General features: G+C 44.7%; 1 protein-coding gene across 1 annotated transcript; it reads right to left on the reverse strand.

Annotated features, from left to right (window-relative positions):
• Positions 1 to 462: 462 nt before the first annotated feature.
• On the reverse strand, positions 463 to 24,173 carry Adnp2 (ADNP homeobox 2). The gene is made up of 4 exons (XM_038330980.1): positions 24,033 to 24,173; positions 16,057 to 16,177; positions 11,092 to 11,181; positions 463 to 3,863 (listed from the first exon to the last, which is right to left on the reverse strand). Exons 2-4 carry the CDS (start codon positions 16,162 to 16,164, stop codon positions 591 to 593), a joined length of 3,471 nt encoding a protein of 1,156 aa, XP_038186908.1. The 5' UTR covers positions 16,165 to 16,177; positions 24,033 to 24,173; the 3' UTR covers positions 463 to 590.
• Positions 24,174 to 25,515: the final 1,342 nt, after the last annotated feature.

Below are 25,515 nucleotides of genomic sequence, written 5' to 3' on the forward strand. Positions count from 1 at the left end.
GTAGTTCAATTTGTACTCGTAAGCAAACAGCATTCACAGAATCAGCAGAAGTTAATGCTTTAAAGTATGTCCTTAGGGACCACAAACACCAGTGCACTCACTCCTCTCAACATGGACGTTAGCTGCTGTCTGTAGATTGAGGCTGGGTAATGCTTTTATTTCTATTAATCAAGTATTCTCAAACAAGCAGAAATTTCCTAAAATGAAAAAAAAAGTATTTGTAGATTCCAGGCTGTTACTGTTGACACTGACACTCCTGGGAAAACAAGGCGTGCACGGAATACCAAAGATTTAATTTACATATGCATGACCGGGAGAAACTGAAACAACTGCGAACCAAACTGCAGGAGCAGTCCTTCTGCGGAAACTGCAGGAGCAGTCCTTCTGCGGAAACTGCAGGAGCAGTCCTTCTGCGGAAACTGCAGGAGCAGTCCTTCTGCGGAAACTGCAGGAGCAGTCCTTCTGCGGAAGGGTGTGCTTCCTTCTTGGGCTTTCTGAGCACCTGGAACACCTTCAAGAGCCTCAGACACCGAGAATAAAGCTGGTCGGGGGGAGGCATCCAAAGTCAGCCAAACTTCAGACCTAGTCTTCTACAGATCCTGTGATTCACACTCGAAGTTCAGGCTATGTTTGACATTTTTTAGTTCAGACATATCAAAACCTAGAAGTACAGAGGGCTTATGAGTTTTTATTGCTTTCATGCAAATATACCTTCTTTTCCCAAAAAACGAAGCCACGTCGATTTTCCACACCCATAAAAGTGAAGACAACAGTTCTACTTCTTTTCTACTAGGATACGGCCTCTTGTGGAAATAATCTCTAAGAAACTGTTTTTTGTCCTCATAGGAGCGGCTTCCATACTTAGTAGGATCCAATGCTAACACCTGCAGAGAGTCATCACTGGCCCCTGACCCCTCTGTCCTGCTCTCATTCTTCTGTCTCTTCAAAGGCACAACACTCAGCCCTCTCTCTGGACCTGGGACTGCATCCGTGTCTAGAGTGAGCTGGGGCTTGTCCCCATCCCTCTGGTCTTCCGCCCCCAGGTGCCCTTCTGGAAGCTTTCTCTTTACAGCAAAGGTGGAGTCAGGGATCACTTCCCCATTAACCAACAGCAGTTCACTGCTCTCAATAAAACCTGGCTGGACTTGCAGGTCTGAGCTGCTGTCCTTGGGAGCACTTCTGCAACGGAGCAAATGGACAGCAATGGCTCCTAAGGTCATATTTCCAGTGTAGACCCCACAGCAGTGGATGCACTTAAAGGCTGGAGACCTGAGCATGGTATGGACTGTGGGCATGACATGGTGCCTCTCCTTCAGGTGGAGCTCATAGGCATCAGCAGTCACAAATGTGCCAAAACAAAAGGGGCAGGTCAGCTTCTGTTTGCTAGGCAACTTTGGTGAAACCTCGGGCTGAGGCCTCACCTTAACATACACAGGTACCAGTGACTTGGAGTGTATTCCAGCAAGGATAGCCAGGTAAACCTCTCGCTCTCCAAGCTTTTCTCGTGGCAATATGGTGATGAAATCAAGATGGGGGAACAGCAGGTTCCCATTGGCATCCAGGTCCAGCTGGAAACCTCTGTTACTATAATCCAAAGACAGTCTCTTCTTGCCCAGGTGCTTAGTCCTGCTGTGCTCCACAAGGCCCCGGACATCATGAAAAGTGCACGGACAAAACAGGCATCCCAAGCCGTGCATGAGCAAATGGTGCATCAGCTCCTCCTGCGAGACCAGGCACTTACAGGACAGGCAGCGCACCGTCTTCTCTCTCATCCACTTCAGAAACGGGGCGCATGCAGCAAGCTTTTCAGGTTCAAGTTTCTCACCAGACTTGGACTCACTCTGCTTGTGAGCCATTTCCATGTGCACCTGGTAGACATTAGCAGGAAAGAGCTCATTGCAAACCTGGCAGAGCTGAGACTCACTCTGCTTGTGAGCCACTTCCATGTGAACCTGGTAGACATTGGAAGGGAAAAGCTCATTGCAAACCGGGCATGTTTTCCACTGCTTGGCCTGTCTGAGTGCCTGATTTGTATCTGCAACAGGCGAGGTAGCCTGAACAAACACACTAGGGGCAGGGCTCACTAGCACCTGTGGGGAGGGCAGGCTGGGCAGGGAGCTAGCCATCTGTGTGCCCGAGCTTGAGGGCAAGAACTGCACTGGCACCTGGGGTGGTGGTGCGACAGTTGCAAGGCCTCCACCGGAGGACATAGGCAGAGTGACTGACACTGGGGCCAGTGTATAGGTGGGAATTCCATTCACCTGCTTCCCAGTCGGAATGAGCTGTCTAAGAATAGAGCCTGAAGTGAGGAAAGCAGTGTTTTGTGAGGTTCCCGCTCTCACTGGCTGGCTCACAGGCAAGATGCTAGTGCTGACAGACGGACTGAGCTGCAGGACGCCAGGCCTCACGGGTGGGCCCACAGGAAGGGCTCCTGGGGTTACTGGCTGACTGAGCTGAAGAACACCAGAGCTTACACCCTGATTGACAGGGACAACAGCTGAGGGGACAGTCTGGTTTGATGACAGCAGCCCGGGTGATACCACTGGGCCTGCAGGGAGAACCCTCAAGGGCACTGTCTTGCCGGGAGGGAGAACTCGAGACGGAGCTGTCTGGCCGACAGGGAGAACTGATGACTGGACCACCTGGCCAGTGGGAAGGACACCAGCAGTGGCTGTCTGCCCAGGGGCCACTCCAGCAGGGGCCACCTGGCCGGCCGGAAGGACTCCTGATGGAACCGCCCGACCTACAGAAATCACCCCTGGAGAAGCAGACTGCAGAGCCCCTGAGTTGACACCAGGCCCAACAGGTCTGTTTATGGGTCCCACAGGTCTGGTTAGAGACCCCATGGGCTGAGGGAGGGGTAAAACTCCAGGGCGCACAGCTTGATTCATGGGAAGGATGCTTGTTCCCACAGACTTATTCACAGGCCCAGCTGGCTGAGTCAGAGGCAGCACAGAAGTACTCCCAGGCTGATTAAGTGGAACACCGTGAGAGAGAAAGACAGGAGGGGGAGCTGATGGTTTCAGGGTGAGGCTATTCTGGCAAACAGGCAAAGGGCTAGAGACCAGAGCTACATGAGACTGGGCAGTGGTGGGTGGGGAGTGTGTAAGGCTTCCAGAAGTGCCTGAGGCCACAGTCACTGGCTGCACAGTGCCAGGGCTTTGATTGTTCGGTGGCAAAGAAAGGTGGAAGCAAGACGGAGGGGCTGCAATGCTCGGAGCACTGCTATTTGGCGGTAAGGCCAAGCGGGGCACTGGTTTTGGAGCAATATGCATTTGCTTCAGAAACCCAGTCCTCTTGATGTGTTCTGAAATCACAGACCGCAGCTTGTTCTCCAAGTCCCTGTGTACATCTGATGTCAAAATGTGATACATCAGGGCATCCTGACTGCTGGCAATAGCGTTGCATTTTTTACAGTAGTATTTGTCAAATGACAGGATTTTATCCACAGAAGCAGAGTCACTTGCTTTTGGTTGCTCTGTTTCCTCGGTTCGCAAACCAAAGTAGGAGTTAATTAAGTAATGAAAATGGGCCACCAGCACATGCTTCTTCATACTGTAGTACAAGGTGTTGGAAAAGTTACATTTTAAACATGTGAAGCTTATCACATCACTCCTTAATGTCTTCGCTTCACCCAGAATGTTCACCGTGTAGTTCTGGACTTTCCGAGCAGGCGCATGAAACATCCTAAAGTGCTTGCCCACCACCCTGGGCTGAGAAGAAAACGGGCAGTTGGGGCAGGGGATCATCAGCTCCTGCTCAGCCTCGTCTTCGTGGTAACGATGCAGGTGATTTTTTAGGGAGGCGAGCACCTTTGTTGAGTACCTACAGAGAGTACAGCAGTACGGCTTTGTTCGGTATCTCTGTCAAGAGAGAAGAAAGGCTTAGGCAGAGGAAAGGTGCAGGTTTCCCTTTCCCGCTCTCCCGTCTGTGCACTTTGCTAACACCCTAAATCCAAGGAGCAGCACGCTCTCCCAGCAGAGCTTCCGCCTGGGAAGCCATGGGTGCAGCACTCTCCCTGGCCTCAGTTTTGCCACTACCAGAAGGCTCATGAGTAAAAAGCAGTTTCTATTCAGAGCTGTGCCCCCAACAAAACTACATTTACATGTACTTGCTCCAATTACATAATTTCCATATCCTAAACAGCATTCTTTTTGGCATTTTTTTTTTTTTTGCTTTATTTTGCTTTTTGTTTTGGGGGGTTATTTGTTTGTGTTTGTGTTTCTGGTTTATCAACACAGAATTTCTCTGTTTAACAACTCTGGCTGTCCTGAAATTCATTATGTAGACCAGGCTGGCCTCAAACTCAGAGATCCTCCTGTCTCTGCCTTCGAATGCTGGGACTAAAGGCATGTCCCACTACTTCCCAGTGATACTTTTTTCTTAAACATTTGGAAAACTATCAACTAATATTAACTTACAGACTATACAAATATTGGATCTAGTTAGCCGGGCGGTGGTGGTGCACGCCTTTAATCCCAGCACTCGGGAGGCAGAGGCAGGCGGATCTCTGTGAGTTCGAGGCCAGCCTGGTCTACAAGAGCTAGCTCCAGGACAGGCTCTAAAAAAGCTTCAGAGAAACCCTGTCTCGAAAAACAAAAAAAAAAAAAAAAAAAAAAAAAAAAAAAAAAATATTGGATCTAGTCAAAAACTCCTGATTTGCTGATGTCTAAGCTGCCAGCTAAAACCACAAGCGTCAGCACCTCATCCTATACTCTACACTGTCCTTTAACAGGTACATAACGGAAACATACTCAGTTAACTTTCTATAGTTATTTTCCTTCTCCTTCCCGTCACATTCCTCTTAGGTTTATTTATTTAAAATTATAATTCCAAATTATAAAACTTGAAATTCAACTAAAATTGACCTCGTTTCTAACTTGTTAGACCTTCTCAATTGTCTTTATTTCCCATTCCCGAGACAGTTAAGCTGGGCTATATGGATGCACTAGGAAGGCAGGCCTGCTACTCTTAACTTCTCAAAAAGCAAAAGGATAGAATGTGCAATGCCAGCCTGGGCAACTTGGTAAAACCCTGCCTATGACACACTGACACACACATGGAGGGGGGGGGAGAGGAGAGACAGACAGACAGACAGACAGAGACAGAGAGAGAGAGAGAGAGAGAGAGAGAGGGAGGGAAGGAGGGAGGGAGGGAGGGGGGCAGGCTAGAGGTAAAGGTCAGTAGTGGAGGGCTGCTAAACATGCACAAAGCCCTCAGTTAATCTTCAGTATGACATAACAAACAGATAAAACCCACCAACTCCCTCCCCGCAAAAAAAAAAAAAAAAAAAAAAAAAAGAGAGGACACAAAGTTAGGTTACTTAGTTTAACCTGGTTAGGCTTAACTACTGCAATGAAAACACCACGACCAAAAGCAAGATGGAGAGGAAAGGGTATATTTCAGCTTACACTTCCAGGTAACAGTCTGTCACTGAGGGAAGTCAGAGCAGGAACTGATGCAGAGACCACTGGGCAATGCTAGGCTCATCATGGCTTGCTCAGTCTTATAGAACCCAGGACTACCAGCCCATGAAAGGTACCACCCACAATGGGCTGGACCCTCCCCCCATCAATCACTAATTAAGAAAATGCTTTACAGCCAGAATTTATGAAGGCATTTTCTCCTTTCAGGTAACTCTAGCTTATGTCAAGCTGACATAAAACAAGCCAGCACAGGAGACACAGTGGAAGAGTCTGGGAGGAGTAGGAATGGGGAGCATGGAGTAGATATTAAAAACAACTTGCAGTAAGGAGAGCTGTCACTTTTACACTGGTGCCACAGTTGACTGTGGGCCTCCGCACTGGATCTAGTTTGCTTCCATTCTGGAACAAGGGGAGGAGTTGTGTGGTTTATATGCTCTAGGTCTCTGGGTTTTTATGAGACTAGAGTCCCACATAATCTCCTGCTGTTCCAGAGAAAACTAACGACTTTCAATTGTCAGTAAGACTAGGCTCTGGGATTTGTGAAGACTTACAATAACCTCAGGCAACAGTCACAACCTCAGATTATAGACTTAAGGAAACAGGAGGAAAACTTACAATGTCTCTAAGAAACATTCTTTTCATATTTAACATATCTGAAATTCAGCTTACTTGAGAACTGAAGGCAATACTAAGGGAATAAAAGTTGTAGTTTCAACAAAATGGTGTACCTCCTGCAGTCAAGCAAGGAGCAAAGGGAACCAATGCTGAATAAATCTTTAAAGACTGCAGAGCTTCTGAAACGCCCATAAGCATGATCAACAAAAGGAAAGGACAACAGAATAGACTCCATGGGAGCAAGACTCTTCAAATCCTTGAAGACTCTGCTAAAGCTTCCGGTTCTAAAGCAGACATGTCAAAAGCTAAGCGATCCCTATAAACACCCGATAAAAAAAGGTCAGATGCCCAAGACACAGGAACATATTCAAATCTCAATGCAAAAATAAACCTGGCTTCTTAAAAGGACAACAGATTTTAAAAGTTTACTAAAGAATGTCTCTGAGGTTAATGTAGAATAAGAGTTAATAAGAAGCCTGAGCTAATATATAACCCACCACCCAGTTTATAATAATAATAAAAAAAATGTCTCTGAGCCGGGCGTTGGTGGCGCACGCCTTTAATCCCAGCACTCGGGAGGCAGAGGCAGGCGGATCTCTGAGTTCGAGGCCAGCCTGGTCTACAAGAGCTAGTTCCAGGACAGGCTCTAGAAACTACAGGGAAACACTGTCTCGAAAAAAAAAAAAAATGTCTCTGACTCTAAGGTCAGCAGTGAGGAAGCTCACATCTTCCATCGCCAGCACGATGGAAAGTCAAGCAAAGGCCAGCACTGCTCCACTGCACTCATGCTCCTAGAGGGGAACAAAACGAGGAGGCCACTGGACAGCGTCGTGAATGGACGGCGCCCAGGGAAGGAAAGGGGGTTTGCTCCATATCCTGGCAATGCCAGGTACAGACACCATAAAAAAGGTGTAAATCCACAAATCCTACATGTGCAGGACAAAACAGCTGATAAAAAGCACACAAAACATCAGAACTTGGGAAGCACTTCACAACTCAGGCCTGCCAGAGAGGCTCCAAGCATAGAGCCATCTCCACATCAAATGTGTACATGCCTCAAGTCTCCACAGACTGAGGTCTGTCCTTTGAAACCTCTCAAATGGGCATGGCTCTCACAGCCTAAGAAAGCCTCATTTGTCCTCTGATCTCTCAACCCTGTGCGGCATAAGCTATATTGGCCGCATGATTGTATGATATCCTGTTGTCAAGCCATCTGTTCCTAAATCCTGTTTCCCCAGAAAGTAAAGGAGGAGACAACATGGGGACATCAGGCCATCATTACACATGGTGCATACTCCTTTTCCCTAGAGCACAGCATCTGTCTAATGCATAAAATCTCTACTAGCTCAAGTTATTACTAAAATTCATTTCTTAACTTTTTAGATTTATTTCATGTGTACATGTATGTGTACTGTGTATAATACATCTGGTGCCCAGAGGTCAAAAGGGTGCATTGAATCCCCTGGAACTGGATTTTAAAGACAGCTGTGAGCCACCATGCAGGTGCTAAGAATCAAACCTGGGTCCTTCACAAGAACAAGTGCTTTCAGCCGCTGAACCATCTTTCTGGCTCTGTCATTAATATTTATGCAATGGCCTTAAATATACCAACAAAGACAAACTCCATGACAAAAGAAACCTTAACTTTTATTATCCCCCTTCAGTCTGTGTTCTGGTGTTTATCTTCTCTATAGCCAGCTCTATTAACCATTCAGCGCCAGAAATGTAAACAATGCTTCCTAATTCAAAACTTCCAATTCAGATCAAACAAGATAACTCAGTAAATATTTATGGTCAAGCTTGATCACCTGTGTTCCCCAGGACTCATATGGTAGAGAGAAGTGCAAAACAATATCATACATGTAACACAAAATCTAAAAAACCTTACGCCTGTAATTATCTACAGTGCACATTACACAAGAGGATATAAAAACGTTTAAGTGAGAAATTTCAGTGGGGCCTGAGATTCAAAATGTCACGTGCCCCTCCCCCACAAAAAGGAAGGCATACTGGAAGCCATAAGCTAGACTGTGCAAGATAAAACACAATAGTCTCAAGGGATCTCGTCTATATAACTAAAGAGCAAGTTTTTTGAACTATGACAATTTTTTTCTTTTCTTTTTTTTTTTTTTTTTTGGTTTTTCAAGAGAAGATATTTCTGTGTAGCTTTCACTGTCCTGGAACTAGCTCTCTTGACCTCAAACTGACCTGCCTACCTCTGCCTTCCAAGTTCTAGGACTAAAGGTGTGCATAACCACCACCTGGCAAAAATAAATCTTTAAAAAAGAGACACTGCCTGCCTTTACTCCCAGCACTCAGGAGGCAGAAGGCTCTCTCTCCATAGGCTCAAGGCCAGCCTGGTCTACACAGTGAATTCCAGGACAGCCATAGTTATTACACAGAGAAACCCCCCCCCCTCAAAAAAAAAAAAAGAAAAAAGAAAAAAATTATTTCCATGATGAGGGGGGACAGGGAGATAGAAAAATTGGAATAAAGACTATTAAATTAAGGATGTCAGCAAACATTGTCAATAAGCTGCAATCAGAAAAAACATATTCATTCTCCAACAGTACTACTGCATTTGCTGGCCCAGCAATTCAAGGCGGCATCCTAGAAAAGGAACTAAATGGTACCTTCTTTCTTACTGTACCAGTAGTTAGATACACCAGAAAGCCCCGGAATTCTCATTGCCAAACAAAAGTGTGCAGTTGTATTCTGCACTGTTGCTCTCGAGACAGCTGTGTCTGCAAACTCTGTGTGTGTGTGTGTGTGTGTGTGTGTGTGTGTGTACATGGCCTCAGGAGGCTGCCGGAGGTCCTGTTATTCTCTGTCAATGATGCTCTTGTTCCTCCACAGTACTAGCGTTACAAACCTGTACACAGCCATACCTTGATTTTATTTCAGTACTAAGGATCCAAACTTGGGTCTTTTTGCTTTCATAGCCATCTCCCCAGCCCGTGTCCTCAAACATTTTGAACCAGGCACTAACTTGGTTAGCTATCAATGAAAGTTCATTCAGATATCTGTCTCCATAAGAGAAGTCTTTCTTTAAGGGAATGTGACCACAACCAGTCTTTACAGATCTCAAACAATTCACAATGGGAATGTCCAAACCAGATACTACTTATCAGTTACTTTAAAATACTTAATGGAAATCAATCCTTTTCTATTACTACAATAATAATTAACTTGCAGCTAGCTCTGCAGCCAGTATTGGAGAGGGTCATTTCATGAAGACTACCCTCAGGCCTGCAAGATGACTCAGTGGATAGAGACTTGCTGCCAAGCCTGACAGCTCAAGTTCATTCCTAGGATTCCACAGGGTCAAAGCAAAAAGAGATGATTCCTTCAAGCTGTCCCCTTCTCCACATTACATGTGTACCCACACACACAGATACAAACACATGAAGGTTAAAAACAAGAACACAGCTCTCGAGAAGAGATTAAGTCTGAAGGAGTAATTTTTAAATATTCAGAAAACTACTTCCTGACCTAGTCAAAATCTTCCTGGTTTTCTGTGGCCAACAGCTGATTATTTCTGGAGGACACCACAGTGCTTCTGTTTGTCCAGGATATATGGAGACAGAGTGTGACATTCACATACCCTTGACTATACAATTCTCTGAACTGTGGATCTCCCATGAAAAGAGAGCCTCATGTTTGATCAGCAGAAGTCCCATCTGGATCAGATTTTAAAACTAAATCCTCAGATAAGTGATTTTACACAACCCTCCCAGTTTTACTTCATAGAAGCCACCTCCCAGATTGTCCTAACCCACACGCCCCTCAGAATACCATATTGCCCTCTTTCTGCAACCTAAGTCCACTGCTGAGATCTTGGCCAGTTCTACGAGAACCTGGGCCTGCTGCTGCCCTGTAAATTTATAGTATTTTAGCTTATAAAGCAAAAACAGACTTCTATGTTCTATGTGTAACAAAAGAAATTGCTAAGCCTGGAAAAAGATTCTAGACTTTGCATTAATTACTAGCAATCAACAAAAAATAAGCCTCAGAACTTAGAATGTAAAGAGCCCCATGGCCAACACAGAAGAGTCTGGATGACAAGAACCCCACAGCTCAAAGACCCCTAGAGCTATAACAGTACTTTAGAAGCAGAGAAAATATAATCTGCAAACTAGATTGCAGCAACAGCAGTAACACCAGTGACTACAATTCCAGTTCCACATCCAAACCAGCAATTCCTTGTTCAGATAATGGGGTATCAATCACAATTTCGTTTCCATGTTTCTCTTCTAAGCCAACAGTGTACCAGAAGACTCCAACAAAAGCCAACATCTTCATCAAATGTAACTGCAGTGAGATCTCTGGTCAATGCCTTGGCTGCAAGGCAGTTGCTACTGATTGAAAGAGGTTCATTTTCTAAATATTCCTATGCTGCTGGGGCTGCTGGGGCTCCTGGTCAGGCTGGAAACTGAAGTGAGCCATCATTGCCTTTCAGCTGCATCCAATCCTACAGAAGCAGGATGCAGGATGCTGTATACCAGTGTCCCTATGGGGCAGCAGCATGGAGCTTCAGCAGTTCACACAGGTGCCATCAAGACAGGGTTTCTCTCTATTAACAGTCCTGGCTGTCCTGGAACTCTGTAGACAGGCTGGCCTTGCCCTCACAGAGATCTGCCTGCCTCTTCCTCCCATGTCTGGGATTAAAGATGTGCATCACCATAGCCCGGCTTTGCAGTACACTTTTCTATACTCAGCTACACAGGCTTGTAAGATTAATATTACCACAAAAATGCAATACATCTCTGTGACCTAGATAACAGGTACTTTCAGTTCTATTATAATATCAAATAATCACCTTTGTACATGCAGTCTCCCACTAACTGGAATGTCCTTAGTTATATGTGTAGGCACTTGATGTTACAGCATTTATTCTGAATTACTAAATCAAGGGTTCTTATCCAGCAGTTCTATTCACAAAGCTCAGCTATGTCACCACACTGTGCACATGGAAAACCACAGTCCTGCAATGCACACCTCAGCCTTAGTTCACTTGCCCCTAGTGAAAACGAGTTACAAAAATACATACCGCTTTCTTTCCAGAAGGTTCCCAAAGGGAGACATCGCTCCATGATGTATTATAAAAGTACTTCTCTCCTGGATCAAAGCCTTTAAGATCCTTAAGGAAAGAAAAAAGAAAAAAAAAACATTATGTGACAATTTGTGAGTTACAGAAATATCTGTGCACGCCTATAATCCAGATCAGCCACTCAGGAGGCTGAAGCAGAAGGATCCCAAAGTTCAAAGCCAACAACTTGCTGCAAAAATAAAAACGTTAAAAGGTTAGATCGCAAGGTTCCCTGGTAGAGCATTTGCCTCATGTGTCTGAGGCCCTAAGTATAATCCCCTCCTACCAAAAGTAAATCCAAAATCAAGTAATCTGGAACCTAAAAAATCCTTATTGGCGAAGAAAAATGGAAGTATGGTCATTAACAAATTTTTACATTTAAAGTGAGTGTCAAAAAAGAGGTTTAAATTATCCACATTACAATTACATAAACAGAGATCTCCCAAAAGAAAATGTTACCTATATTTTGTACACGTAAGCAAGGTCTAAAGCTCATGAGGTTATGTGAACACATAGACAACGGTCTGCGCTCACAGATCTTCTCCAGCAGCGCTTTCCAGATGCACTCTGCTTGCAGAACATGGCACACCCTTTAGCCAGATCCAAGTCATTTTTCTTTTTTCCTTAATTTTAATTTTATTTTATGTGTGTTTTAGGTGCTTTGCCTGCATATCTGTGTGCCACATGCACACCTGGTGCCCAGAGGCCAGAAGAAAACGTCGTTCCCTGGAACTAGAGGATTATAAGCCATTATGGATGCTGGGGATCGAACCTGGGTCCTCTAGAAGAGAGCTGGTGCTCTGAACTGAAAGTTCTTTTTCACCCCCAAAAAAGTACTTGCTCCACCGAGAAGGTTCAAAAGTGGTGTAAAGGAAGCATTACTCTTACTGTCTGGAGCCAGTGAGCTAAGTGGAAGCTGTCTGACAAGAGGGACAGCAAAGAGCCAGTCCTGGGCAGGCAAAGAACGGCTCCAGATCCAGCATACCAAGGAAACAGCAGGATGCATCCATTTGCAACTGACAAGGTAAAAATGAGAAGCAGACAGAACTTCCACCAACACTAATTACAGACTCAGATAGTCACTGATAGACTCTGGGGACCAATCAGGATAAGAGAGATTCCACGCTCAGTTTCACAGTTCAAAAAGACATGTAAAGGAAAACTTTTCACAAGCAAGCACTGTGTTCCACTGGTGACAAGTGCTATGGTGAGCTCTTTCAGGACAAAGGAGCATAAATCGGAAAGCTCAGATCCCGTTAGCCTGGCCTGAGCACACCAGGAAGACATGCAGCCAACATGGCCAGGAAGGGATGAGGAGCAGGGCCCGAGTGGAGTGCACAACTGTGCAGGATGCTGCGGGCTCAGAATGAAACTGTTTCACAGAATCAACAGCAGGTGCTGAGGGAAATGCGCCAGAGCATTTCACACCTTCCTAAGGCTCACACCCCATAACACTTTCATTGTTATCATTTCACTCTTTTGGGTTTTTTTTTGGAGGGTGGGGGGATCCGCCACCCAGCTCCCAAATAAATCATCATGCACGGATGCTTACTATACTTATAAATGCGCGGCCTTCGCTTGGCTTATTTCTTGCCAGCTTTTCTTAACTTTAAATTATCCCATCTACCTTTTGCCTGTGGGCTTTTTCCTTTTCTTACTTCTGCATATCTTACTTTCACTCTTTGAGGCTGGCTGGCCCCTAGGCCTCCTCTTCATTTTCTCCTTCTATTTATACTATCTGCCTGCTAGTCCTGCCAATCCTTTCTCCTGCCTTCCTGCTGGCTGTTCAGATCTTTATTAGACCACCAGGTGTTTAAGACTGGCAAAGAATCACAGCTTCAAAGAGTTAAACAAATGCAACATAAAATTAACACATTTTACATCGTTACACAAATGTTTCAGAACATAAACAAATGTAACACATCTTAAAATAATATTCTACAACATTTTATCTCTAAATTGAAGGTAAAAACCTATTTTTTCTTTGCCTCTGGCATGCACTAAAGTGTGTGCAGAGACACTCTACCTTGGCAACATAGCTCATTTACATAAAAGCTTTAAAGTGTGTAAAAAAAAGCAGGTAGAACTACAAGGTATGTACTGCCCTCAGAGTCAACCATGGAACCCAGAACAAGGGCCCATGAAGGGCATGAATGAAACATGTTCAAGGACAGACCATCATCACAGAACCCCTGGACCCAGCAACAGAACCACCTGTAATCTTTTGGAATCAAAACAGCGAAAAGAAATGTACTACAAATGGGAAAGTCAGAGTCGGGCTCAGAAAAACCGAAGAAAAGAGTGTCATGACTCACCATCTGGAAAGGTTACTGGGGAACTTTGTAAGGCTACTGGCTACTTGAGAAGGATAAAGGACCTCTGTGGTCACTAAGGAACGCCTGCTATTAGGTAGGAAAATGACAGGAGCCTGTCATCAGCAACACTCCCAAATCCAGAATGTGCACCAGTTAGTAAAGTACATACTTCATTACAAGACAAATGTAACCAAAGAGCCAGCACAAACATGGGGAATAAACCCTGTATACAATCCCCATACACACAGAAACAAGAATCTGAACAGAGTACTTACTGTAAGCCAACCTCTCTCAATGTGGCATTTAAATTTGACTTTCTATACAATTAGCTGTATTTTATAACATTTACAATTTATAATACTTATCAAATATTACCTTCAATAATCAAGAAGGAAATTAGCTGAATCGGACCAATGGTAATTAATACAACTGCCTTCACCTACACCGATGCTAATACCCTGCCTCATGGTTTGCTCAGCCTGCTTTATAGAACCCAGGACCACTAGCCCAGGGATGGCAACACCCACAATGGGCTGGGCCTGCCCCATCAACCACTAATTAAGAAAATGCCCTACAGTTGGATCTTATGGAGGCATTTCCTCAATTGAGGCTTCCTCCTTACAAATTACTCTAGCTTGTGTCAAGTAGGCATAAAACCAGCACAAAAGGAGACCACAAAATCCAGCCAGCAACTATAAAACTCATCATGTTCAGTATCTAGTCAAAACCTTTCAGCCGGGCGGTGGTGGCGCACGCCTTTAATCCCAGCACTCGGGAGGCAGAGGCAGGCGGATCTCTGTGAGTTCGAGGCCAGCCTGGTCTACAAGAGCTAGTTCCAGGACAGGCTCTAAAAAAGCTGCAGAGAAACCCTGTCTCGAAAAACCAAAAAAAGAAAAAGAAAAACTTTCAGCTATCCAAACAGCAGCAAAATATTACCCCAAACCAGGAGTGCAAGCAATAATCGGTAACACAAATGTATGTGCCAGAGAGATGGCTCTGCAGGTAAAGGTGGAAGGAGAGGGCCTGCAAGAGATGGTTCAGTGGTTAAGAATATTTGCTGCTCTTCCAGAGGACCTGGTTCAGTTCTCAACACAAAGCAGCTTACAACTGCCTGTAGCTCCAGTACAGCAAACCCGACACACTCTTCTGGCCTCCTTGGACACTAGGCACACAAATGGTACACAGATATAGAGGCAAAATACACACATATAATAAAATTAAATATTCAAAAAAAAGAGGGGCAGAAAAGGTGGCTCAGCATTTAAGATCAGGTGTTGCTCTTACAAAGGGCCAAAGTTCGATTCCCAGCACTCATTAAAACAGATTTTAAAAGAGAAAGCAGGGCTGGAGAAATGACTCCTTGATTTACAGCACTGATGCTCTTCCAAAGACCCAGTTTAGTTCCCAGCACCCACAGTGGCTCACAGCAGTCTAAATCCATCTTCCTGGCCTCCTCAGGTACAGACATGAAGTGATGCAGATATAGATTCAGACAAAATAGTTATATATATGATCTTTTTAATTTTTGTTTTAGGATTGTTTTGGTTTGGATTTGTTTTTTGTTGTTGTTGTTTGTTTTGTTTTGTTTTTTTGTTTTTTTCGTTTATCAAGACATGGCTTCTCTGTATAGTCCTGGCTTCCTGGAATTCTGTAGACCATGCTAGCCTCAAACTCAGAGATTCACCTGCCTCTGCCTCTTAAGTGCTGGGATTAAAGGTGTGTACCACCTCTGCCCAGCTAATCGTTTTAATTTTTAATAAATAAAAAGTAAAATAAGGAGTTACAGAGAATTCGTAAAACATCTTTATTTCAAAAAGAAACCATGAACTTCCGGGGTTGAGGCTGTAGCTCTTTGGCAGTGTGCTTGTCTAACATGTGTGAAGAGGTCCTGATATCAAATACCAGGACCACCAAGAACGTGAACAGAGGAAAGAAATGAAACGCATTTTAATGATGACCGCACTGCATGAAAATAAACTATATGGGATCGAGAACAGGTTTGAAGCTGCAGAAGTTTAAAAGCCTGGGAAATGTATTTATAGACTGGCTCTCACTAGGTAGCCTGGGCTGACCTCAAACAATCCCCATGCCTCAGTCTCCCAAGTCCAAGTGTTAGGGTTACAGGCATGAGCCATCATACCCAACTTGGCCTGGGAATCTTGATTTAATAAGAGAGAAATGCAGAAACCCAAAGAGATCTGAAAACTGGAGTCTCTAGAACAGACAGGAGAGAATAAACACCCTCCAAACGAAGTGAAATACAAAAGCCAGGGGTTCGTTCTCAGCCCATGGGTCCCACCCCCTTTGGGGTTGAATGGCACTTTCACGGTGGTCACCTAAAGCCACCTACATATTTACAATTCATAACAGTAACAAAATTACAGTAATGAAGTAGCATCGAAAATAGTTTTATGGTTGGAGATCAGCACAACATGAAGACAGTTTGAAGAGCTTACAGAGCTCACTTAGGAAGACAGGTTAGTTCTTAGGATACTTTCATGCAGGCATCTGAAGCATCAGAAAATCCATTTTCCGTCCTCCGATCTCACCTCCAAAGGTCAGCCCTGTCATCTCCGACACTGCTGACCTCACTGTTACTGTGTACGCTCACCTTCAGCAGCTCCTTGCAGCTGTCAAGTCCAATATCCACCAAGATGCCTTTTACCCTCTTCCGCACCTTCCTGATGCTGTCAAGATTCTGCACAGGAATTTGAAACATTTTTGATAGTTTCCTTAAAAAAGAAAAAGAAAAAACTGTAATTACACAAATACAATTTTCACAGGGCTAGTAAACACTAGCAGACCGATTGCAGCCAGTGGTGCTACGGAATCTACATAGCCACCATGCAAAAGAATGGCAGATGTTCTCTTCCTTACAGCATCAAAACCCTAGCACGGAAACACGAACTAAACTACAGACTCTTATAGAAACTTAGGCATATATTTTGATAGCTTCAGATCTGGCACAGTCTCACATACAGCACCAAAAAGCACCCACAACAAAAGAAAAAATGTTTGGCAGACTTCAACAAAATTAATATCTCCAGGGGCACCATCAAAAAAGGAAAAAATCACATTAAAATGAAGGGAATTTTTCATAGTACATTTATGATATATCCAGAATGAAAAACTCAGAAGAGCTGAGATGGTTCAGTGGTTAAGAGTATTTATTACTCTTGCACAGGACCCAGACCCAAGTTCAGTTCTCTGAACTGACATGGTACCTGTCTATTCTGCACATGTGGGGCTCAGACATACATGAGGACAAAACACTCACACACATAAAATTAAAAAAAAAATCAATCTAGATGAGCAAAGGATCTAAATAAAGTTAGGCAAGGATATTCAAAGAATTACTCAAGAACACTCCAGCCAGACAGTGGTGGTGCACGCCTTTAAGCCCAGCACTCAGAAGGCAGAGGCAGGCAGATCTCTATGAGTTCGAGGCCAGCCTGGTCTACAAGAGCTAGTTCCAGGACAGGCTTCAAAGCTACAGAGAAACCCAGTCTTGAAAAACATAAGACAGCTGTGTACACTCATATTTTAGACCATAAAGGACTAATAAATACCTTGGAAACATACTGCTGAGAAGCCAGACACAAAGGATCAAATATGTACATAATTATGATTCCATTTATACATAATAGGACAGAATAGACCTATCTTGAGATAACAATAGTTGCCTTCAGCCAGAGAGAATTGGTAGGTGATAGTTAAAGGAGCGCTTGTTTTTGTTTGGGTGGTGGAAGGGACAATGACAACTTCCAAACATCATCTGTGCATGCCTGTAACCACAAAACTTGGGAAGTTGAGGCAGGAGAATCACAAGTTGGAGGGTAATTTAAACTAAACAAAATTCTGCCTCAAAAAACGAAGAAAAGCTGGGCAGTGATGGTGCATGCCTTTAATCCCAGCAATTGGCCAAACCAATCAAGTATGGCAAAACAATGTCATACAAATGAAATCCAAGACTAGATGGTAAAAATAGCACATTTCACTCTTAAGAATACTTGTGGAATCGGTCACATTTGTACACGCAAACCCAAGAGACCACATGGGGTCTACACCCTTCAACAGAGTGAAGGCACCCCTGCAAAGTTTTGGTCCCAGCTACCAAGGCACCACTGGTTCTCACTCTCCTGACACAGCAAAGGCTATCTCCCCATTCCATACACATTTCTACTTCACAGACCAGTGAACCTGCTCAAACGTTCTGCTCACCAGGCGGTGGTGGCGCACACCTTTAATCCCAGCACTAGGGATGTAGAGGCAGGCAGATTTCTGTGAGTTCGAGGCCAGCCTGGTCTACAAGAGCTAGTTCCAGGACAGCTAGGACTACACGAAGAAACCGTCTCAGAAAAAGAAAATAAAATTTCTGCTTTACAAAGTGCTCTTGAGGTGGTCTGTAATAACAGAATGCAGCCCTACAGAATATAAAGTCAAATCCATACTGACATAAACTAAAGACATGTTAAAGACTGGGACATACACCTCTTCCCAGTAAGTCTGTTAATAAGCATGGCATCACAGCACAGATACAATCCTACCACTCTGGATGCTAAATCAGAAGATCATGGTTCAAGGCCAACTTGGACTATATAGTGAGGTCCTGTCTCCAAAAACAAATGAAGAAAGACCATGATGGTGGAGGTTGGAGGAAGAAAGTAAGAGTAGCAGCTAATCTGGGGAACATGACACAATTCCGTGTCCATCAAGTGGAGCAACTGAGCTGTGTCTAGAGAAAATAATGCTGCTTGACAATAAAAGGGAATTGATGCAAAAACATCATCCTCTGTGAAAACATGTAGGACGGAAGAGTTCTTCTGTCATCTGACTCCAGTTCCAGGAAATGTCCAGAAGGACAACTCTCCAGAGGTGACGGCAGATCAGTAGATGCTGGTCGAGGTCAATAAGCAAACACACAGACTTGTAGGGAGCTGGATGTGTTCTAGTATTAGACTGTGGTGATAGCTGCACATGAAACTTTACAGATCAACCACAACACAGGACAACAGGATATCAGAGATGGACCCCAGAGGCCTCAAGCCAGACCAATGACATTGATGACTTTTGGCAATAAACATTTGCAAGATAAAATGAATGGACTAAAGGGTAAACTGTATGCCTTGATGGACCACACTATAGCTTCCACAAGATGATACTTCTGCTCTTCTTCACTTGTTTCTGTTTTTGTTCTGTTTCTGTGTTTGTTTCTTTCTGTTAAACTTGGTTTTGATTGGGGAAGGGGGTTGCAAGGACAGAGGGTGGATGTAGAGACAAGGAGGTAAGTAGGATCAGAATATATGAGAAATCCACAAAGAATTAATAAAAGTTGAAAGGGAGGGAGGGAGGCAGGGAGGGAGAGAAAAGGGAAGGAGGGAAGAAAGCAGGGAGAAAGATGGATCAATCATGAGGTAAGTCTACCATTGCCACCAGAAACTCAAGAGCGTGAGAGAAGCCTATGGCTGGCTTGCACTGGGGAGGAGGTTGAAACCTGGGCTTGTGGGAGGGTAGCACAGGACACACAATATGGCCGAAGCAACCATTTGTATGCTCCTTTATTCTGCTTAGAAAGAGAGTCCTGAGAAATGTCATCACATTCTGCATTTAATGGCTGCACCTTTGAGTAAAGCTGCAGTTGCTACCTTTTGGTTGAAATATGATGTGTACTGTTCAAACATAAAGCAGCTAATTATTTGACCTTTATATATAAAACCATGAGGGTCAGTAAGGTACGTGCCACCAAACAAGGCAACCTGAGTTCAATCTCTGTAGAAGAGAACCAGCTCCTGCAAAATGTCCTCTAACTTACACACACACACACACACACACTCACAGACTTGTATAAATCTACACACACACACAAACACAAAATTATTGAAGCTAAAAAGATTTTAGTTTCATGAAAGGAATGAACGAAGGAACTATTCCAGAATGAAGGGGGCTAAAGATAACAACACAACTCCAACCTGAATCATGTTCTACGAATGGCTTTACTGGAGTGGCTCACAAATTTTCAGGAGTCTGAGATTAAAAAGTATAATACAGTGCTTTCTTGATTTGGATGGCTTTGTTACAAGTACACAGAATGCTCCTGCTTGTAGGACAGTTTGGGGATGATTATCTATCTTGTTTGACCACTCCATCTCAAATGACTAGGAAGCGCTTCTTTATATTGTATTTCTGACTCTTCTGTAAATCTATAACCATTTCAGAAAGTATTTTTAGGGCCAGCAAAATGGCTCAGTGAGTAAAGGTGCTTGCTGCCGAGCCAGACAGATCCAGGAACCACACATTAAAGAGAAAATGAACTTCTCTAAGTTGCCCTCTGACCTCTACTGTGCAAGCAAAACACACACACACACAAATAAACAATTTTTAGATTATTTTTAATAGTATAGTATAAACTATAAAAGCTTTAAAAAGTTATTAGTCAAATTAGTAAACATTTCCATTATTAGCCTCACAACTAAAGAAAGGCCATATAATACAGTCAACTTTTTACTAACTTATTTTTAAAATTAATAATCATAATGGGGTGATAAATTACTTGTTTAAAAGCAATTTGGTACCATCTCCCAAACTCAACAGCAGTTCCTGGGTCAAATCCTCACAGCCTTTGTAACCCTATCTAAGGACAGGATGTCTCTCCTGTGCTCAGCAGGACAACAGGGAACAACGCCTTCACTAGCTCCCCTCACTGTGCAGCAACCACCTACTAGGTGTTTCCCTAAGGAACTGAACTTCATCAAGGAAGGAAGGTCATATACATCACAAATGCTTTTTAAAAAATTACAATTCTTAAGAAGGGTCAGAGCCACATACAGATGCAAATTACCACAGAGGCTTCTACCTTAAAGAAAAAAGGGCTGTGCCTGGATACAGATTGGGGTCCAACACAGATTACATCAAAAATACCAGTGACATAGAAGAAAGAATGCCCCAATCTTTAACAACCAAGTTAAAACTGAAGGCAAAGGAATCAAACTAGGGGAGGGGGCAGAGGATCAACAGGAAGGAAATTGTTAGAGATTAACAAGGAAGACCGTTTGGAGTGAGCCAATTCAAAGTCAGGTTCTTGTCAGATCTTTTACCTAGCAAAGGCCGTCTTAGAGCTTTAGGGACTATTAGCAGTGCAAAACGGGACATTTAAAATACATGAAATAAAAACAAAATTTCTAAATAAAATGCACTTTCAAAAGTACACTATCAAAAGCACCATCAGGAACATCAATAATGCAATTCAAAACACCACTAGGAAGGCCAAAATGACCACATCAACCAGAGTAGGCAGAACAACAACAACAAAAACCACCTTGGTCAATTGTTCACTTGCTCTCTCAAATGAGCTTCCACTTCCTTTCAAGTTCCACTATTATCTTCTAGGGCTTTTCATTCTCCAAAGGCTGGGTTCTGCCCCATCCACTCATCTCAAACAAGAAAGCTAAGTTCACAGTTTGCAAAGAACAGTGTCAAGTCCCACAGCAGACGTGCTCTTCTTTCTTTCCAGATTTGGCAAGCAGGGATCCAGGTCCTGGATTCTTTCAGAAGTGACAGCATTTGGAGACTAGGAGACTCTCAGCACAGGATCACAGAATGAGGCTGTAGGTGACCCAGCAAGTTTTAAGCAGGTTCTGTGGATACTTGCTCACTGGCTTGGGAATGGGGCCAACAGTTGGGGCTTTTTCCTTTCATTTTGAACAGAACTTTTCATTCTCCATTAAAAGTGCACCCCTGGCCCAATTCCTTCACTGTTATTGTGGTTTCCGAAAACTAAGCACACTAATACTTTATTTTAAAAGAAAAGAGTTTCCCTGTGTCAGAACTATCTGCTTTAGGAAAACAAGAAATGAAACAGGCAATTACAGGAGCTTTGCAATGTGCAAGCAGCCATTCCAACATCCTGGGCTACTGTAAACAATCACTCTGGGGAGGGGAAGATGACTTCTAGCCACACATTTACCCATCCTAAAATACAAGATCCCATACAGTATGCCCACTGGATTATCTAGGGAGAAATGGTGCTGTTTTCACATCTACATATCTTCTTCACCACTGGAAAGAGTAGCTAGCTCATCAGCCAACTGAGCTTCCTGACCCACCTGTACACAGGGACTCAGAAACTGCAATACCTCAAAATATCCAACTCCTGCATGACATTTCCTCTTATTGCTTTTTCATGCCCATTTAAAGATAATTCTGAAAAAATGTGCACTTGATAGTTTTTATTTTTTTAGTATTATAATTACATTATTTCCCTCTTTTCTTCCCCCTCTCTAAACCCTCCCATATTCCACTCCTTGCATTTTTTACTGTTGTTACATACATGTATGTATATGCATATATATTACTAAATACACCTTGCTCGGTCTGTATAATGTTACTTTATGTATGTTTTCAGGACTGACCATTTGGTATTGACAATCAGTGCGCTGTCTCTGAGGAAGACTTTCCCCCACTCTCTGCATTCCTTAGTAGTCTGTAGTTCTTTCTTTCTGCAGAGGCCTCACTTTCCCCATCCACTTTAGTTATATTTTGGCTGTCCTCGTTCAGCTCATGTTTAGGCAGTGAGAAAGAAATATTCAGGGGGCTGGAGAGATGGCTAAATGCCTAAGTGCATGTACTACTCTTGCAGAGACCCCAAGTTTGGGTCCCAGCACCCATGCTGGTTGGCTCACAACCACTATCTACAGGGAACCCGACACTCCTCTACTCTCTACAAGCACCTACACTCATGTGCACATGCCAACACACAGGAACACACACAATTTAAAAATATATTTTTGAATGGTCATATGATAATCCTTTTAAGACATAAAACAGCTCAGTTCCTATAAAATCCAATTTTCAAAATGATGTATCTTGAGTGGGAACACAGCAGTGGTCACCAGCACAGGTTCTGGAGATTTCTCCTGGGGGAAATCAGCCCGAGCACTTTATAGGTGGGTAAACTTAGCCAATCACTTCATCTCTCTGGGCTTCAGCTGTCTCCACCTGTGAAGCCCTGCAAGGAATTTATTTCATGAGCAGCTGTCAGCATGACGACCCTGGTAAGTCCGTCATTTGGTTTACTGTAATATACACTAACAACTAAGTGAAATGCCCCACGATTAGGACACAGGGCTTCCTTCCAGCAAATTCCAAACATTATCATTCAGAAAGTCTGGCTCAACTCACAGGGAAACTCCTTTCTAGTCACCTGACCTTCATCAATTCACTTTCTCTAAATAGCAGGCCAGCAACAGCCAAAGGCTCTGGGTACAGTGTGGAAAAGCTAAGCTTTACCTTCCGAGTACAGGGAATCACCAACACAGCAACAGTACATTTGCAAACTTTGTTTCAAATTAAAACGGCATAGTCAAAATTCCAAGCCAACTTCAAGCTAAAAACTGCCTTAACTGTTCTCCCCTAAAGTCAATGATCCAGACCTCTCTTTCCTTTCATTTCTCAACTAGATGCCCAAAATAGCCTGAAATGACTTCATTTCCTGCCTATCCTTTCTAAGCGCAGATCTATGCCTAAGGACCACTGCGTCAAGGCTATTTTCTAAGTAGGGCCTCCAACTACCCAAAACATTGGTATGTGGCCACCACCACCATAGTCAATATGCATACGCATGACTTCCAACCAGAGCTGAACGTCGCACTTTCCATAACTTTTTACACACGCTGTCTCCCATTCCCACATCAGACAAGCCCGGTCCAAGCAACCAACTAACTGATAAAAACCCTTCAGGCAAAAGTGTTCCATCGGTCTACACCGTAGGTTATCTGTATTTAAGCCCCACACTCAATCGAGTTTTGGTTCAAACTCAAGCATACTTACAAAAAGTATGCGCTGCTTTACACTGCACTTTCTTTTTCTTTAAAATGTTCTTAGGCCAAACCTTTGTAGCAATCGTGCGAATAAAATCTACCTCTATCACTCTAAAATGGCAGATGCAAAGTTAAATTTTACATTCAGCATCTACGTATCAAAGTCACGAATGCGGTAGTATCATGGATGAAGAGACAGCGATTTGCCCTCGGCAGTGCGTTAAGCCCGCCTCTGCTTTGGGAGAAAAGACGGTGCTTCAGATGTGACCACGGTCTTGCCCTGCATCCCGCTATCCTCGCCGACCGGCCAATCCTCGGGCTTCAGCTGGATCCCCGAGGGCCGCAGAGGGGCGCCCTGCCTGACACTCTCCCTTCCCTCCCCTGCACTCACGCCACGCCCGGCGTCCCGTCCCTGCCCCGCCCCCCTCCCATCCATCCCCGGCCTCTGTCCCCGGTGCCGGGACTCCGCAGGTCCCCGTTCCCCGCCCGGTCCTCTCCGGCTTCCTCCCCGTCCCCTGCCCCCGCCTCTCCCCTCCCCCTCTCCAGAACGGCCCCGCTCCCACGTGACCGACGAGCGGGGCGCGCAGGGGACCCGAGCCGCGCACTAAAATGTCCGGGATTCCGAAGACACTGAGGGAGCGACGGCGCGGCGGGCCACGGTGGGGACAGCGCCGCGGACAGCAGTGGGGACGTCGGGGCGGACCCGGGAGCGGACGGTGGATGGGCAGCGGGGAGGGCCGGGGACGGCGCGGGCCCGGCTGGCCGTACCTACCGCGGGGCGCCAGGAGCGCCGCGTCCCGCCGCCGTCGTAACACCGCCGCGTCCTCCGCCTACGCGGCGGGACCCCCGCCCCGCGCCCGTCCCTCCTCCCGCGCGCCAGAAAGAGAAGATGGCGCTCAGCTGCCTCAGGAAGTGACGTTGCCTCATTTGCATGCCGGCGAGGCCAGCCAATGGGGGTAGAGTGTGTCTGGGGACCCCCTGGGCACTTTCCACGGGCCCCACCAGGTCCCTGGACCCCGCGGGCCTCGGGGCTCTGGAGGGGGTGGGGCCTGTGCAGCCCCCTCCCCTAGACCCAGAGGGTCCAGGGGGGCTGCCTGTCAGCGCTCCCCACCTCTAGGCAAGCTCTCGTGAGACTTTGGGTTGGTGGTGATGTCATTGAAGGGCGGGGTCCGCCATTGGCCACGTGACCAATCACATGGTCTCATCAGAGCTCTGCCTTCTTTTGCATAGGATGGGGTGGAGCCAGTAGCAGCCAAGTGGGTGGCCCCGCCCATACCTACAAACCAATCAGAAGCCAGCTCTGAGAATACTGTCTTGCCATTGGGGGATAGGACTTAAACTCTAGGAACTTGGACTGGTGTGCCTATGATTGACATATCTTGGTGAGCCAACGGTATAGGATCTCCTGACTCATCATTCTTCTTAAGAAAAATTTGTGTCACACCTTTGGAGAATTTTCATGTTAAAGTTACATCTATACCACATTGTGTAAGAAGAGGGTTAATTGAATGTATTTGCATAATAAAATACTTTTTAAATTGGGTAGTAAATGGAGAAACAGTTTTCAAAGTTTTCTGAGTCTCCATCCATGGAGAGATCAAGCCTCTGGTCCACTGTAGATGTAGCAGGAGACTCAGCAGAAAGTTTTGTTGAAGACTAATAGAAACACTTTCTAAAACCTTGGCAGTCTTTTTAACAAGCCTGCCTCCTATCCCCTCCCATTATGGGTCCCCGACATTTCCCAGTCCAGCAACTCGTGTCCTCATCCCCAACGAAGACTTGGGTTTCCATCAACTGCCATCACCACAAGACTAGGTTCTACCCAGGCTGGTAGTGTGCACCATGTTTACTCTGCCATATCTGAAACCTTTATCCTCCTGCTTCAGTTGCGCCATTTTCTACTGCTGCCTTCTGTTCAGTTTGGTCCAGTTACTAGAAATAATAAGCACTCAGTAAGTGATCACATCAATTTTAAGTGTGTCCAATGTTAGACTAATGAAACTGAACCATAATCTGCTTTATTTCCTACATGAAGACAAGTCATAATTGAAGTAGAGCTGGCCCCTCCTGATTGTTCATAAGTTATAACTTAACTTGTGAAATTCCAGGAGCAAGTAAGCAGGATGTCGCTATCCATTTCCCTTGGGAAACTGTGTGACATGAAAGGTTAGCTACAGCCTCCTAGCCTACCCTCCTGCAAACTGAGATGCTCACAAATGCTCATCTCATTTCTCAAAATAAGTTACTGACCCTTC

This window comes from Arvicola amphibius, chromosome 5, assembly GCF_903992535.2.
Source record: "Arvicola amphibius chromosome 5, mArvAmp1.2, whole genome shotgun sequence".
Classification (NCBI taxonomy): domain Eukaryota; kingdom Metazoa; phylum Chordata; class Mammalia; order Rodentia; family Cricetidae; genus Arvicola; species Arvicola amphibius.